The sequence below is a fragment of the Rhincodon typus genome, chromosome 30 (assembly GCF_021869965.1).
Source record: "Rhincodon typus isolate 14 chromosome 30, sRhiTyp1.1, whole genome shotgun sequence".
NCBI classification, from domain to species: Eukaryota; Metazoa; Chordata; class Chondrichthyes; order Orectolobiformes; family Rhincodontidae; genus Rhincodon; species Rhincodon typus.
Genome location: NC_063361.1, coordinates 30983629 through 31001043, shown reverse-complemented (window position 1 = coordinate 31001043; position 17415 = coordinate 30983629). Strand labels below are relative to the sequence as shown.

The 17415-nt window shown below is 42.5% G+C and overlaps 1 protein-coding gene across 4 annotated transcripts in view; it reads right to left on the bottom strand.

Annotated features, from left to right (window-relative positions):
* The window catches only part of cacnb1 (calcium channel, voltage-dependent, beta 1 subunit), a 254622-nt gene that overhangs the window by 33232 nt on the left and 203975 nt on the right, over positions 1 to 17415 (bottom strand). For all 4 annotated transcript variants that reach the window (XM_048614763.1, XM_048614764.1, XM_048614766.1 and 1 more), the window contains 4 exons: positions 10820 to 10977; positions 7263 to 7343; positions 6413 to 6471; positions 4158 to 4267 (listed from right to left, as the gene is read on the bottom strand). In XM_048614763.1, coding sequence (XP_048470720.1) covers positions 4158 to 4267; positions 6413 to 6471; positions 7263 to 7343; positions 10820 to 10977 — 408 coding nt within the window. The remainder of the gene's footprint in view (positions 1 to 4157; positions 4268 to 6412; positions 6472 to 7262; positions 7344 to 10819; positions 10978 to 17415) is intronic.

The following is a 17415-nucleotide window of genomic DNA, read 5'->3' as shown; positions in this document are numbered from 1 at the left end:
CTCTTTGAGTGCTCCTTAATTGTCACTTGTGGGCCTCAAGGGGCAGCAATCAGGATGGTCAACCCCCACACCTGGAGCTCAATTCCGGTGGAAGCAGGAAGGTGGTAGTGTCTGGGTAAGACACCATCACATATAACTCAGTGCCCTTCTCACCTCTGAGCTCAACCCCCCTGAAGGCAGGTGATTTCAATTCTAATCTCTTCCAGCCCTAAAACCTTCCATGATACCAGCACTTCTCTAATTCTGTCCCCTTGAGCATCCTTGAGTTTAATCATTTTGTTGCTGGCAGTCATGCCTTCAGCTGCCAAGGCCCTCCACTCTGCATTTCTTCCCTAAAACTCATCCATTTCTTCTTAAAGGTACTTCTGTTTTGACCAAGCTGCTGCTCGCTGGCCCCAAGGTCTCTGCAGTGACTCGGTGTTAAATTGGATTGATAATAATCTCGTGAGACGCACCGAGACATTTTGTTATGTTAAAGTTGTGATATAAATGTAAGTTACAGCTATTCCTGTTGAAGGGTGAAACTGAAATCTTGTTGAGATGGGCTTTGCATTTTAATTTTTCCTGAGATCATATGTCATTAGCATTACTTTGCCATGGACCTAGTTTTGGACACTTTACAGATAGTCGTTTTGAAAAACGAAAAAAAAAGTGGAGATAGCACAGAAAAAGAGAACGATATAGAACGAACAGGTGGGGAACAGGCTTTTCGGCCCATTCAGTCTGTGCTATCGAATGGATAGGATAAACCTTTACCTTGGCTCTCCTAATGAATGAATCAGTCAAGTAAACAGCCATGATACGAGCCTGAAATTCCCATTCTGGCCAGGTGTTATAGGTATTGCATGCCTGGCCTGTGCATGACAGGTAGACAGAGGACGGGATATGGATGAGGAATTGAAATGACACCTGTGTAATTACAAGGATGGGTTGCGCACACTCCTTTTGTTGGCATCCCCCTCTCCATGGTTACCTAGCTCACCCATTTTTCGAAAACACAAGGCCAGTGTATGACAGTCTTGTGTTTTACAGCTGCCAAATGTCAGAAAATCTCTCTGCCCGACAGTCACTGTTATGCTCCTTCATCTCAATCCTTGTCCCTCCACTTCCATACAGTACGCACACTGATGCTATGAGAAAGGGAGGGTCTAAGTTCAATGAGAATATATATATGTGTGGCTATTAAACACAGCACTGGCACACCTTTTATAGTTTGCTTTTAGGTTTAGACTTTTTTTTGTATTACATGGGGTAGCCGTGATGAAACAGCAATAGGAAATGAAGGAAAGCCACGTAAAGTCTTGGTCAATTTCTTGAAAAGCGATCAACAAGTGAGATAAGATCTCCATTGATCGCTGCTCCTAAAGCCATTCTGGATTCTCCTATGGAACCATCACATTACAAAATGAGAAAATGAAGGAAAAAGAACATTTATTACAATGAACAGCTGGAACAGCAATGTGAAACTGGATTGGCCGACTTGAAAAGCTGCCTTGGACCTGGGAGATCTCCACGTTGCCAATTTAAATCTTTTCCTCTCTGGTATTTGTGACAGGAGATTATCATTGGTATACAAAGTGATCTCTCCAACACAGACAGTAAAAATAAGCAAATGAAGGGAACAAGCAGAAGACTTAATATGGGACAAGGTCAATCTAGGACACCAAAAGAATAGGTTTTTCCAAAACCTCTTCAAAACCTTTCATCATCAGGTAACAACCTTGTGGATTGGCTCTATACAATGTCCCATTTGTATGTATCCTCTATGTAGATCTTGCAGACCTGACTAGACATTATAGTCACACCATGATTTGACCACTGGGGTTTTCTGACTTGTCCTCTCCAGTGATAACTAATGGTGCGTATTTAGTTTGCCAATCCCTGCTCTGCAGCAACGTGACTAATTGAGTATTGAGTCTACAATGACTCACTGTAGTTCCCTTTTGAAAAAGAAAACTTCTACAACTCTGGAATGTAATGGTCAAAATGGTGTCTGCAACATGCCAGAAGCAAAAAAAAACCTTTTAACATAGTCAGACTGAGCTAATGATTACAGATAAATCAGTAGTGATTACGCTTTAGGGGGGAAATAGAAATCTAACAGAAGCAGACTAATTGTGCACCTCATTTTTTAAAATAAACCAGGGCCTGAGCTGCTTGTGCCCTTTCACAGGATGTGCTAGCTCAGAGTAAGCTGAGCTGGCATGGTTGGGGTGGGGGGAACGGGAGGGTATGGGATGCGTATATGGCTCCTCCCCCACAAAAGTCCACTAACAGAGTCTGGATAAATCTCAAGGTTTCTCCATATCAGTGATATCACCAGAACTGCCAGGACATTGGTCACATTTGATGATTAAAAAAAAGACTTAAATGGACAATGGGGTAGGAACAGGTGGAAGCCTGGAGTGGGACTCTCTTGGCAGCATGGTTTGGGCTGGGAAGCCTGGAGCAGGACACTCTTGGCAGCATGGTATGGGCTGGGAAGCCTGGACTGGGACTCTGGCAGTGATATGCTGTAGTGGTGCAGAAGGAAAAGTTGGACTTTCTTTAAGTTATCTTTTTTTAAAATTTTATTCTAAGTTAATGTGAACGGCACCTATGTATGGCGATGATACACACTTTTCACTGTATTTTATATTGAATACACATGACAATAACGTATATAAAAGATTAAGAAAAGTACTTTGTCCAAATTACAGGACTTCCCCTCCAGCTTAGTATTTTTAGTTTTGCTTGGTTGGTGTGAACCAGTGTAAGGATGCCACAATTTCCTTTGCAGAATAGGAAACCTCTCACAGCAGCCTAATGCTTTAGCATTCAAAGATCCCAATCACTTCCGACTCTGCAGTTTCTGCCTCGGGTAACAGGAGTGTGACCATGGTCCCAAAGGTCTCATGTCTCACCATGCCTGAGGGGAGGGGAGAGATTGGTAACCTCAGCTGGTGTGGGAATCAAATTCACGCTGTTGGCGTCACTCTGCAGCGCAAACCAGCCATCCAACCGAGTGAGCTAACCAACTTCCCCCTGCGTTCAGCAATCATCTGTATGTGTATGTTGCAGGCACTGATATAAATAGGTAATGATAGTTTTGAGTGCATCAGATGCGCTTTTTAAAAAATGTTGAGTCAAGACACCAAGGCTATATTTATAATCTGAAAGGTATGACTGAGACTTTTGCAGGTTTCATTTCATTTTTAAAAAGTAGAAGGATGCAATTGTATTTGGAACCGAATGGCGATATTGTCAGTGACTAAAAGGCCAGCAATACCTTCTCCTGGCTTTAGGTGGCGATATCTGCCCAACTATCTGACATTCTCCATCTGTGCAGAAAAGGAAGCTGTTGCTGTTTCTTAGAAATGGAAACTAACAGTAACAGTCACAGTGAGGGCCACGAAGACCTGCATCACAAATATGGGACGCAAACAACTTCACAGCTGCTGCATTGTTCAATCCAACTGCAGCCACACGTTGCTAAAATTCGAGCCATTTCTCAACCTCATCACCGCACGTGTCACATCTTGTTTGTAATCTTATGGCTTCACACTGGGGCTGCTCATGGAAGTTTTACCAAAGCCGTGGAGCCATTCGGTTAGCCTTAGTCAAAAAAATGTCAGTTACAAAAACAGTGGGTGCCAACTCTGTGAACAAGAGCGAGATTCGGAACACGCTAGAATTAACCCAAGTTCTTTCAATAGTGACAGAAAAATCCCTGATCAACATTGGCAGAGAATCAGAGAACAGGAGGCTCCCATTCAGCTCATTATGTTTGGCACCAGCTCTTTGAAAGAACTACCCAATTAGTGAATTGAAACATTCAAGAAGGGACTGGATGTTTATTTTTTAGAGAAAGAATGTGCAAAGTCATCAGGGGAGAAAAGCAGGATATTGGCAGTATGTAATGGTACTCATTTGAAGTTTAACACAATGGGCTGAATGGCCTCATTCTACATCGTAACACTTCTGTAATTACTCCTTCCTCCCAATGTCTCCCCATAACCTGTCAAATATTTCCTTTTCAAGTATTTCATCCAACCTTCTTTGGAAAGTTACCACTGTGTCTGCTTCCACCAGCCTTTTAAGGTAGTGACTTCCAGTTTACAATGCATTGGGACACGTCTTCAGGACCCGCTTGTTATTGAGTTAAGAGAGTATCTCACCCAGGCTGGAGCGTGTGCTGGAGCGTTCAATAATTGTGTGTTTGCTGGGGTTGTTCAACACTGATCGTTTGGCTAGCGAAATGTCAGCAGTAACTCTTGTGATTGATATTCTGTCAACAGAAAGCAGGGTTACTTATAGCCATTCCACTCTGAGCTCTGGCACTGTCTATGAGATTGCAGCTTATCATTGCACTGTTCTGCTGAGCATTGAGGGCGTGCATGCCAAGGGCTACACTTGTGATGGAGTGCCCGACATTCAAAGTTGGGTCATAGCTTTGTTCCTCTGCAAAAACAGTGCTGTTACATTTTTCTATGTCACAATGCCCGACTTTTTGCTTTTCCAATTTTTTTTCCCCGCCATCTCTTCTAAAGGTGCTGATTCTCTTTTTGGCTACACTTTCAGTCACTCTCTGGCAAATCAAAGTGGCCACTGTTGCATGCATCAGCCCAAATTCCTGGCATCAGCAAATTATTAACAGCAATCAAGCTTGGTTCTGCCTTGGGTTGACACGCATTCACTTGTGCACCTTCCAAGAGGTGCATTAGGGGACAATCAGGAGCAAGATTTCTATATTTTACCCGGAGGGCACTGAGGCCAACACTAATACAGTTATCTTCAGCCCTTTTACCCATCTGCTGTGTAAAATGAGCTAACGCTTGTAGGGTGAAGTTCAAAGGGGTCTCATGTGAATGAGTGGTGGTAGTGGTGGGGGTGGGAGGTTTGGAGGAGGGCGGAAGCTTGACTTCAATATTACAATTCATTCCACCACCCACCCATCCTGCCCCCTCAATCTCCCAATGGATTTCTGCTGATAATGCTCAAGTATGGAATCCTTGTCTTTTCACAGTTTCTGTACTCTTCCTTGTTCTATTTGCACTGTTTCCGTCAATGTTTCTTCTCTTCCCTCCCTGAACACATTGCTGCCTTGCTTTAGATTAGCCAATGGCCTTGTGGCATTATAACTAGGCTATTAATCGAGAAACCCAGCTAATGCTCTTGGAATCTGGGTTCAAATCCCACCATGGCAGGTGGGTAGACCTTGAATTCAATGTAAAAAAAAATCTGGAATTCAGAGCCGAATGGTGACCATGAATCCATTGTTGATTGTCAGGAAAAAAAGCCCAACTGGCTCACTAATGTCCTTTAGGGAAGGAAACTGCCATCCTTACCTGGTCTGACCTACATGTGACTCCAGATCCACAGCAATGTGGTTGACTCTTAACTGCCCTCTGGGCAATTAGGGATGGGTAATAAATGCTGCCTAGCCAGCGATGCTCACATCCCATGAGTGAATTAAGGAGTCACTAGTCATTATTTGATACCTTGCCCCAGTAATCATTGTTTATACGTCAACTATAAAGGGTTGTTCCATGACATGGTGCATCACAGAAGGCTTTTCCTCACCTCATGTTAATGCAAATTCAAGTCTTGTGGTGGGAAGTAGGAATATCACACAGCAGCAGCTAAAGGGACAGGAAATCTCTTAGCATCAGGGGCAATTGGAGTAGTCAGTTATTTTGGTTTTGGTAACTGGTTTATGGTGGCATGTGCCAAATTCTGATAATGATACAAATAAAACAGGCAATTGTAATTCATAACCTAGATCTTGACAATAATTAAAATAACTTTTTTTTAAAAAATTGCACAATTATGAACATCTCAGCATACAAATAATTACATCACAAAGCAAATGCATGTCTCCTTAAGTTACAGAATAAAAAATGACAGGCCTATTGCCTTTTTGTGTTCTGTCCACAGATCACTTGTCTGGTGGAATTCATAGGGGCTACTATCTGCTAGTCACTGAAAAATGCAGTAGGTAATTGAAGAGAAACCTCTTACCCATTGAATGACTGGAATCACGATCACAGGGAGGAGTTGAGGTGAATAGAATAGATGCATTTAAGAGCAAGTTACAACAATATGATCTGACTGAATGCCACAGCAGACTAAAAGGACCAAAACGACTATTTCCTCTCCCATTATTTACGAGTTTTACAAAGTAGGGGATTGGGTTGTCCCAGTCTATTTGTTCTCAATCCTGTTTGTGGAATGATGACTTTTCTCCTTAGTGCTATCCAACATTTTTCTCATTCCGGTGGAGATAAATTACCTTTGTACAAACTGGGACTCAAACTGGGCTTTAAGACTGAAGCTGCCACCTATTAGGGGAGGGTATGCACAGGGTATGAACCAACATATTCTCACACATCTGTACATTTCATGGAGTAAAGATTACTCCAACGATTCTTACCTTCCATCAAACTTGTGTTTCAAAAAGTCAAACAGAGCTTTCTGCATCATATCTGTCACCTGCACAGAAGCAAAGACAAGTGTAGCATAATTAAGCTTTGTCACAATTGAAGCAAGTTTCCTGTTTTAGCTGTTGGCATGGATTTTCCAAGCTCGCCATTCCTCTGTGAACGTTTCATATGACTAATTTGCAATCAGAACACAGGCCAGGATCTCAACACTACAGATTTGTGACTTGCGTAACTATTTGGGCACTAAAATTACTGACTGAAACTCCTTAATGCTCATAAACTGGGGACAAATAGCAGATGGAAAGAAACAAAGAACTTGAATTTAGATTGCACCTTCCTCACGCAAGACATGCTAAGGCCTTTCACAGCCAATTATGTAATTCTGAAGCATAGACCCATTGCTGTGAAATGTGGCAAATTGTGCACAGGATTTAACTAAAAACAGCACTGCATTTAGGGTCAGACAGATAATCGGTGTTGGTGATTTTGATTAACCAATAGATATTGACCAGCAATACCTCCAGCTGTCACCGCTAACCACCCACCCAACCCCACCCCCGCCCCTGGTCTTTCTCAAAGGCAGCACCATGGGAGGTGTTTCATTCACCCAACAGAGTTGGAATCTCAGGAGGAAGACAGCACCTTTGACAGTGCAGCACTCCGGCTGGGAGCATCAGCTTCATTTATATACGTGGGGCTTGGGACTCGTAGCGCCAACTTTCAGATACGGCAGTAGCAGCACTTCCCCAATGTGTCACAAAGTGCACACGTGCCACATGCAATTGTGTGCCAGGAGCAATACGTCATTATGTCTGACTGTTTTGTTTATGGGGGACTTACCTCGTAACCTTTCAAAGACGGACCCACTAGTATGATTGGTCTCATGGATGGCACAACATCATAGGGAGGCACATTCTCTTGCTGCTCAGGGAGGTAGAGAAAGCCAGATAAAGCATCAAAACAATTCATCTTAATCCATAAAATCACCAAGCACGGCTGGAGGCCCTTCAGCCCGTTGTGTCTTACTGGCTCTCGGAATTAGCCCCACTCTTCTGCACTTTTCCTATAGCCTCGTATTTATTTTTCTTTTCAAGCATTCATGCAATTCGTTTTTCAATGTTGCTTACTGAAGCTGTTTCCATTGCCTTTCCAGGAAGCGCATTCCCGATCAGAGCAACTTGCTCAGTAATAAACATTTTCTCATCACTCCCACCCACACACCACTGCCCGCCCCGCCACTTCCAACCTAAGTCTGACTTGACGGTTTTACAATGTTACTTCTGGTTAACGGCACTTCAGGTACAGGAGCCAGTTTCTCCCCGACTCATCTTCAAAACCCTTCAATTTTAAACACCTCTATGTTAAATCGTGCCTGAACCTTCTCTGTTTCATGGAGGACGGTGCCAAATTCCATCCACCAGTATGCAAGTGTTTACATATCTAATAACAGAATCAACAGGTTAAGATTTTCCACCAACAGTGAGCAAGAAGCGGTGCATTGTTTTTTGCTGAGCACAGGCTAGGCCACGATGAAGCAGTCGCACAGAGAAGCATTCCAGCTGGAGTGTTTGCCAAATGCAGAAAGGGTTTGTCAAACCCAATTCCAAAGAGGCACTCTGGCTTTAAAATGCATTGCTTATTTAAAAACTGTCTCAAGTCTCAAATACTGATAAATCGTGCTCAATAAAAAAGTCAAACCACAGCAATAATTTCATAAATATTTCTGCAGAAGTGTCTTATAAATTAAATTGAACTGTGCTTTCTACATTTCAATCAGACTTGCTCAGACTCTGAACATCTAGCCAAATATAGCAATATAGTATATACAAATAAAGTTAAAATATTAAAAACCAACTGGCAGACTTGGTGTTGGTTTAGTTGGTTTATTTCCGCTAAATGAATATGGTCCCCTATGTTTCATCTGAAGACCAACTGACGGAAATTATCTGGACTGTCTGTCTCTAGTTATCAGGGTCAAACAGGCCTTCCTTCCTCAGCATTCAACTTTTATAGATCATCTTATCATTGAATATTCTGACGATGACAGGAATTTCCTGTCTTATGTTAGCCAGGGTTCTACTGGTAGAAATCAAACCCCTTACAATGGAACCTCCCTCCACCTTTAACAAGGTTTTAGCCTTGGATTGGGTTGGAGATGTCTTTGAGTCATTCAAATTGTTGTTGATTTATTTTAGCACAGATCGAAGCGGATAGCAATTTAGAGCATACGATTTAGACTAGATTAATTTAGGATATCTGGTTGGTATGGATGAGTTGGACCAAAGGGTCTATTTCCCTGTCTTATGACTCTGTGACTCTATTCTGCTATGTGGTAAACACAGGGCCTGATCTTGTCATCAGGGCATTGGGTCAGCTGATAGGACAGCATCACATCTAACATGATCCCATCCACAGTTGTGGCCTAGCTTCCTCTCCTTTAATAACAAGAAACAACCCAATTTTAGTGGGGCCCAGTGCTGTCACCAACGGATGCAACACAGATTGAGCAAGAGACCCTCCCAGTCTGTTTGAATCTCTACCATGTTGGATCTTGCTTTGGCTAATGGAGTCACTAAGGAACTGGACATTCGATGGGGAGTCAATAGCACAGGATAAGTGCACTGATGGCTATTTCATTACAAAACTTTCGGTGTATCAGAGATTTAATAAAAGTCTCACTCCAATTATATCGGGACTTGGTCAGGCCACACGTGCCCAACTTTGGCCTCCTTATCGGAGAGGGGATATGTACACTCAGGGATGAGAGCAATGCAGATTCATTAGATTGATTCCTCGAATGAGGGAATTCTATGACGAGGACAGATTATGTAGACCTGACCTATATTCACTAGTATTTGGAAGAACAAGAGATGATCTAACTGGAATATATAGAACTCCCATGGCACCTGATAAGGCCGATCTTTTTTCCTAATGGGGGAATCTAGGGCTACAGGTCACAGTGCCTAGAATAAGAAGCTGACCGTTTAACACAGAGCTGTGGTGACATTTATTCACTGAAAGGCTTACAGACCTTTGAAATGCTCTTCCCAGTGGTAACAGATGGTCAGTCACTAAGATCAATTAGAATTGAAATGGAAGCATAAAGGGTAGAGCAGGAAGATGTAATTGAGGTAGAATTATTGAACATTGGAACAGGCTCTAAAGGACTGAATGTCCTACATCAACACCCGTTTCTTATGCTGTCATATGCCTAACCATCTAAATCTGTTCCTGTTCCCTCATAAATCCTTGATACATAAATTAATTGGAACAGTATTGATCGCTCACGTAGATTATGATCAACCTCCATCTTCTAAATGCTAATGTTACTTTTGATTTATTAATATAAATCTTTTTACTACAATTCAGTCCAAGTAAAATACACACTTGCACCTACACCACATTAGCATTTTAGGATTTTACAAATCAGTATCATTCCCTCTGTAGCTGGCTCTATCCACATAAATCCACTGTTATGTATCTGGCGATGGGACCTCTAAAGCCTCTTTGCCTGGTTCAAACACACTTCTTTGGCTCCTTGTGTTGACTTTCTCCCCAATGAATCAGCCAATATTTAGAAAGCTGGGGGATTACGAGCAGTTTACAATCTAAACGTTCAAATTGTTTTTGGCTCTTGTGCTTTCCAGTTCACAAATAACTTGGCTCTGCCCCTTCCATAGTTCTACACGTTTATAAAAAATAAAGTGGCATAGAGTGTGAAACTCTCTGTTGTAAATCTGGTACCATGGATACGATTTTGTAGCAATGTTTCCCATTTTTCCGGTAAAATATTAAATTAACATTTTTGATATGTCAACCATCACAATAGAAATACTGATTCTGACCACTTGATGGCTTACTAGACTAAGATTCTTGCTTGAATCCATTCCCATCTTAGGTGTAGAAGTAATCTTATGTTCGTCAATGCCATGGAGTCTAATGTACATTATGCACACAGAATAGTGACTTTTTATTTTATTCTCACACATCTTTAAATAAACAACCCTCACCATGCTTTTTGCAGCTGAAGCAAATGCAAGTTATTACTCTCTGACATGAGCAAATGATGGTTATTAATCACAGGATTGGTTGAAGTATGTTTATTTGAACAGCTGTTGTTCTAAGAGGTTTCAGGTTTTGAGGCATGTTGTGTCACAGGGAACTGCAGTTTCCCCAGTCTGACTCTACGCTTCAGCGTGAAATACAGAAAGCATAAAATAGACTTACCGATTTCTGCTTCGGCTTTGCTGCTCAAGTGTGCGTGGAAAGATAGCCCAAGAAAAAAACAACAAGGCATGCATGTTATTAACAAGTCTCAGAGACATATAAGCAGCAAACTAAGTGGGATGTGTGCTAGTTCGTGCATCAGGCAGCTGTGTGCACTGACAAGGCGTTACCTTCTTAAAAAATGGGATTCGTTTTGCGTTGGACGGGGGAGTCGTTACACTGCTAACGCTTGTTTTAGGGGACCGATGGTTGGTTTGGGAATCGCTCTCTTCTGCATCTAAGTCAATGGCATCTACATCAAAAGCTAAATTAGACAAGTCCGCATATCCTGGTAAAGGGGAAGAAGCACAGGGTTGAAATGCAACTAAGGCTGAGAAAGAAAGGAAATATCATCAACAGCAGTGCGAAAATGGATTGGAAATGCAGCCCAACACTAAGCAGCAATTGTGATTAAACAGTCCAGACTTTATTCTTAATTGTTACATTATGGAGAATATTGTGCTCACTGCAACTTATAAACACACTCAAGAATGGAAACACTTCTGTTCACCTTTGCATGAAGCACTCCTAACTCATGTCAGGTGCAAAATAGAGCTTCCTCTATTCTGCTCACCAACATTCTCTAACCTGAACCACAGAACGGTAATTCTGAGTGAATGTTTTCACATCCCATTCAAGACTTTACGATATCCCAAATTCACCTGGACATTTCTACATCAATTTGTGCTTCAATCTTAGGTAATGGGCACAGAGCTACCAGCAGTGAGATTACCATTTCTTGAAAGTACTTTGTGCAACATTTTTACAGACAGCGGATAGACGGGGTCATCATTACTTGGGAACTGCACTCAAATTAGTCAAAATTAACCTTGTTTTTGGTGAAAGAGACACAAAGAGATAGAATCTGAGAGAAAGGGACACAGCAATAGACAGCGTGACACACACATACACACAAGCGCACACACACACGTACACACCAGAGTGGAACAAAGGTAGAGATAGAGGTACAGAGAGACACACAGAGACAGAGAGAGTTAGATGCACAGAGGAAGAGAAAAAGACAGAGGTACAGAGAGACAGAAACAAACAGGCAGAGATAGAGAGTGGGGGAGAGAGAGAGAGTCTTAGAGTCATAGAAATGTACAGCAAGGAAACAGACCCTTTGGTCCAATTCATCCATGCTGACCAGATATCCTAAATTAATCTAGACCCATGTGCCAGCATTTGACCCATATTGCTCCAAACCCTTCCTATTCATATACCCATCCAGATACCTTTGAAATGTTGTAATTGTACCAGCCTCCACCACTTCCTCTGGCAGCTCATTCCATACACGCACCACCCTCTGCGTGAAAATGTTGCCTCTTAGGTTCCTTTTAAATCTCTCCCCTCTCATCTTAAACCTACACCGTATAGTTTTGGACTTTGCTACCCTTGGGAAAAGACCTTGACTATTCACCCTATCCATGCCCCTCATGATTTTATAAACTTCTATAAAGTCACCCCTCAGCATCCGATATTCCAGGGAAAATAGCCTCCGCCTATTCAGCCTCTCCCTATAGCTGAAACCCTCCATACGTGGCAACTTATGCAAGGAAGACATAGGTAGTTCACACAGCGTCCAGTAAAAACAAGGGTTTTGGAAAAAATGCAACTTTATTTATTGGAACAGTAAAAGGGAAAGGGAGACCTAAAAGCAAAATTTAAAATAATGGATTGAAGGCTGCTCAAATGTTCTGGACACGTGACATGGTTTAGTAGGTGACACAGTGAAAGATTATTTCCAGCAGTCCACCTTATCATTAACAAAGGGATAAAAGCAGTATTACCAGAAGCAAAAGGGGTTACGAGCAGGAGTAGTCCACTTGGCATCTTGAGCCTGCACTGCCATTCACTGAGATCATGGTTAATCTGATTACCCCACATTCCCACCTGTCTCCAATGACTTTTCACCCACTTGTTTATCAAGAATCTATCTAGCTCTGCCTTAAAAATATTCAAAGAGTCTGCTTCCACCACGTTTTGAGAGAGTTCTAAAGGCTCATGACATTGTGAAAGAAAAAACTTCTCTTCTGATAGCTGTCTTTAAAGAGCGACTACAAAAGGAAACTTCCTTTTTACATGCAGCCTATCAAGTCCCCTCAAGATCTTACATGATTCAATCAAGTCACCTCTTAGTCTCCTAAACTCCAGCAGATACAAGCCTAGCCAAGGTTAGTCCAACCTTTTCTCATAAGACAACCCCTCCCATTTCAGGTATTCATCTCGCAAATATTCTCTGTTCCAACTTCATTTACATGCTCCTTTAAATAAGGTGACAGGTACTGCACAGAGCACTCTAGAGGTGTTGAAATTAGAAGGAATTTCATTTATTTATTAGAATATGCAAGGTTTTACCATTTGTCTATGAAGGCAATCTATAGGAAAAAGGTCAATGTCATTCCCCACTCCGCCAGCTGCAGTGCCACTATCTCCTCTCTGAATACCTCACACTCACTCAATAAGACCATAACAAACAAGAATAGGAAGAAGGTCACTTGGCTCCACGAACCTGCTCCGCTATTCAATATGGCTGATCTGATATTCCTCATTTCTCCAACTGATGAAGAATTTATTTCAGCCTTAACAGTACACAGGGATTCTGCCCCTACTCTGCTACTATATCCACCTACAACCAAGGCTCATGCTCGACATCTCAACATTTCATGCAACGTCTTCTCCCACTCTCTACCTCCCACTCTCCACACCCCAACTCCAACTCTGGACACCATGAACTTTTGCATGCTCTCTATGCTGCCTACTTACTCAGTTGGGATATCTCTACACCTCCAACAAATGTAACATCGGTGCCACCCCCTTCCATTTCCCTTAATATCTTTCTGTCATTCCAGAAGGTAAACAGTCCACAATGGGGCAGGCAAGTCAAAGTATGGGTGGATTGCCTGACATTTAGTTCCTCAGTGCTTATGTGGCGAAGATCCTGATTCTGACTGTCCTGAGCAGATGAATAACTATATCCAAGTCCGGACTGGTATCAAAAGCTGCCCTTGACCTACGATGCCGGATCCCCTAAGCAAAGTCAGCAGGCTGCAGGCCCTAGCTGAGCGGGGACGACCAGTGGGCTGCAGGCCCTAGCGATGTGGGGACAGTGAGCAGGCTGCAGGCCCTAGTGATGTGGGGACAGTGAGCAGGCTGCAGGCCCTAGTGATGTGGGGACAGCGAGGAGGCTGCAGTCCCTAGCGATGGGGGACAGCGAGCAGGCTGCAGGCCCTAGCGATGTGGGGACAGCGAGCAGGCTGCAGGCCCGAGTGATGTGGGGACAGCGAGCAGGCTGCAGGCCCGAGTGATGTGGGGACAGCGAGCGGGCTGCAGGCCCTTCCTTAGATATGGAGCCCAAAACTGCTCACAATATTGCAAATGCAGTCTGACCAGATCTTTATGCAGCCTCAGCAGTACATCTCTGATCTTGTATTCCAGCTCTCCTGAAATGGATGCCAACATTGCATTTGCCTTCCCAACTGCCAACTGAACCCGCACATTAACCTTAAGAAAATCCTGAACTAGGACTCTCAAAACCGTTTGTGCTTCAGATTTCCGAAATCTTTCCCCATTTAGAAAATTCTCTACGTCTCTAATCTTCCCACCAAAGTGCATATCCTCACACTTTCCCACGTTGTATTACATCTGCCTCTTCTTTGTCCATGCTCCTAACCTGCCCAAGTCCTTCTGCTGCCTCCCCCCTCTCAACCCTACCTGTGGAAAAAGTTGGGTTTTCTTCCTTTATAAGACCATGTCCATAAGACCTAAAAGTAAAGGTAATCCCTTCAACCCATCAAGTCTGTACTACCATTTAATTAGATCTGATCTGATAATCCTCAACTTCACTTTCCTGCCTTTTCCGCATAACCCTGACTGATTAAAAGTCTCTATCAGCCTTGAACATACTTAACGAGCCAGCTTCAACAGCCCTTTGCGGTAAGGAATTCCACAGATCCACTATTTTCTGAGGGAAGAAGAAAATCCTCCTCATCTGTGCCTTAAATGTACAACCCATTATTCTGAGGTCACGAACTCTGGGCTTAGACTCACCTACAACGGAAACCAACCTATCTGCATTACCCTGTTAAGTCTACTAAGAAACTTGTATGTTTCAATAAGGTCACCACTCATTCCTTTATATTCCATCAAGTACAGGTTCAATCTGCTCAACCTCTCCTCATATGATAGTCCCTCCATACCAGCCGACTGAACCTTCTCTGTACTGCCTCCAATGCCAGTATATCTTTTCTTAGATAAGGGGCCCAAAACTGTTCACAATGTTTCAGCTGTGGTTTGACTAGTAACTTGTACATCTTTAGCAAAGTCTCCCTAGTTTTACATTCCATTCCTTTTGAAATAAAGGCCAACATTCCAGTTGCCTTCCCTGTTAGTGGCCAATTTTAGATACTAGCTTTCTATGATTCATGGACGGGAACTTCGAAATCCCTCTGTTCTGTAACTTTCTGCAGTCTTTTTCACTTTGAATAATATTCAGCTCCTTTATTCTTGCTGCCAAAAAGCATAAACTCACATTTTTCCACGTTATATTTCATCTGCAAGGTCTTTGCCCAGTCAGTTAACTTGTCTTTATTCCTCTGTAGACCCTTTACATCAACCCCATCAATTGCCTTCCCATCTACTTTTATATCATCTGCAAACTTGGCAATAGTACATTCACTTTCGTCATTAATGTATAGTATATACGGACCTCTGGGCCAGAAAGCCTGGATTCAAGTGTGATCTGCTCCAGAGATACTCCTAACTGGGTGATTTGTGAATTTGGTGGTGGTTTTACTTATATTAAAATAAAGAGCTTCTTCCCAGTGGGAAGTTGGCTTCTGGACAGGAAAAGAGTCCAGAATGGAAACGTAGAAACTGCCATTTGTACTAAACTATGGATTTACAATAAAACCTTCGTAAATCTCTCACACACTTTTGCTGACTACTTCAACACGTGGATTTCGATCTATTAAACAGGTTAGACAGATTTTTGTTTGACAAAACAGCAATGAATCATGGAGAACGATCAGAAAAGTCGAGTGAGGTCATAATCAAATCAGCCGTAATCTTATTGAACAGTGGAGAAGGGCTAGATGGGCCAAATAGCCTATTCCTGCTCCTATTTCTGTGATCTTATGATCTTAGATATTGGCTGATTTATATCTTAACTCTGTTTACCTGCCTCAGTTCCCTTCTATTCTATTAATCTTATTTTTAAAATTTCCAATTGATTCCCAGTCTCAACAGTCTTTTTTCTTGGAAAGCTCCACACTTCTAATATCCTACGTTGAAGATATGCTTCATAACTTTACACCTGAAATGCCTAGCTTAATTTTAAGGTTATGGCCCCTTGTTCAGGATTGCTGAACTGCAGGAATGAATTTCTTTTTCTTACCCTATCAAATTGTTTAATTATGTTAAGCACCTCAGTTGGATCACCCTTTTTATCAAGGGGCCAAAAGCCTATTCTGTGTAACGTGTTAACAAAATTTCATTCTTTTAGCCCCCACAGATCTGGAATAAGTTTCAGTGATGTACCTTTCATTTCATCATCATCAAGAGAATTGAGAAAATCAATTGATTCCTCCAGATTGGCTTGCAATAGCAGTGACTTCTTCTTCAGTACGGAAGGCTCAGTAGAGAGAGAGACAAAGGCACATAGAGAGACATAAAGGTACAGAGAGGAAGACAGAGAGAAAAACAGCATAGAGAAGCGAGGTGCGGGGGGAGAGAGATAGAAAGGCATAGAGGGAGACAAAAAAGTACAGACAGAAAGAAGCATAAAGTGAGCGAGAGACAGAAAGGCAGAGGGAGACAGATAGAGCAATATCTTTCTGAGTTGGTACCTATAAAGAGATTACCTCAAGGCCTGGTTTCCATAGAGATTATAGTCAATAGGAGAGAAGGGAAATAAATCTGCCTTGTATGACAGATAACTCACTGGGAGGTGACTCCTGCAAGAGAGTGCAAGTGTTCCACAACAAGTTGTGGGCAGTTTCAGATTCAGACTTAGCAGTGATGCTTCCCATGCTCGACCAGCCTGCTGTCTACCAGTCCATGTACATGAAAGCTACTTTTAATGAAGTCAACAGTGAACTTCCTGCGCTAGTGTGCACTGATGCGTCTCTTGCAGATGCCTCACCATCCATCTGTCCTTTTCTTGTTACAACAGCCTGGGTTTGCCACCGTTGCTAGAGAACATTGAGAAAGATGTAGATCAAACAGCCCCACACTTGCTATAAAAGCCATCCTGTGATTTTCGCTGAAGAAATGTTCCCAATATCAACTGAAACTGGTTAGAAATTGGCAGGACTGCAGTAAGTCCCACTGGTAGGGTGCATGGCTGTTGGCGATACCAGTTGTTCTTATTCTTCGTCTAGTTCAAATTTGCCCAAACTCAAATCCAAGCAAGAGCAGGCACAGGCAAGATGGGGGAGGTTCCATTTCAATCCATTCATAGGACACGGGCATTGTTAACCAGGCCATTTGTATTACCCATCTCTAACTGCTCATGAGATGGTGACGGTCAGCTGCCTTCTTGAGCCACTGCAATCTGGGAGGTGAAGGTACTTTTCTAATGATGTTTTTAGGATTTTGACTCAGCAAAAATGCATATTACATTCCTAAGCCATCACACTTGTCATCCGATAGCACAGTGTGGAGCTGGAGGAACACAGCAGGCCAGGCAGCATCAGAGGAGCAGGAAAGCTGACGTTTCGGGTCAGGA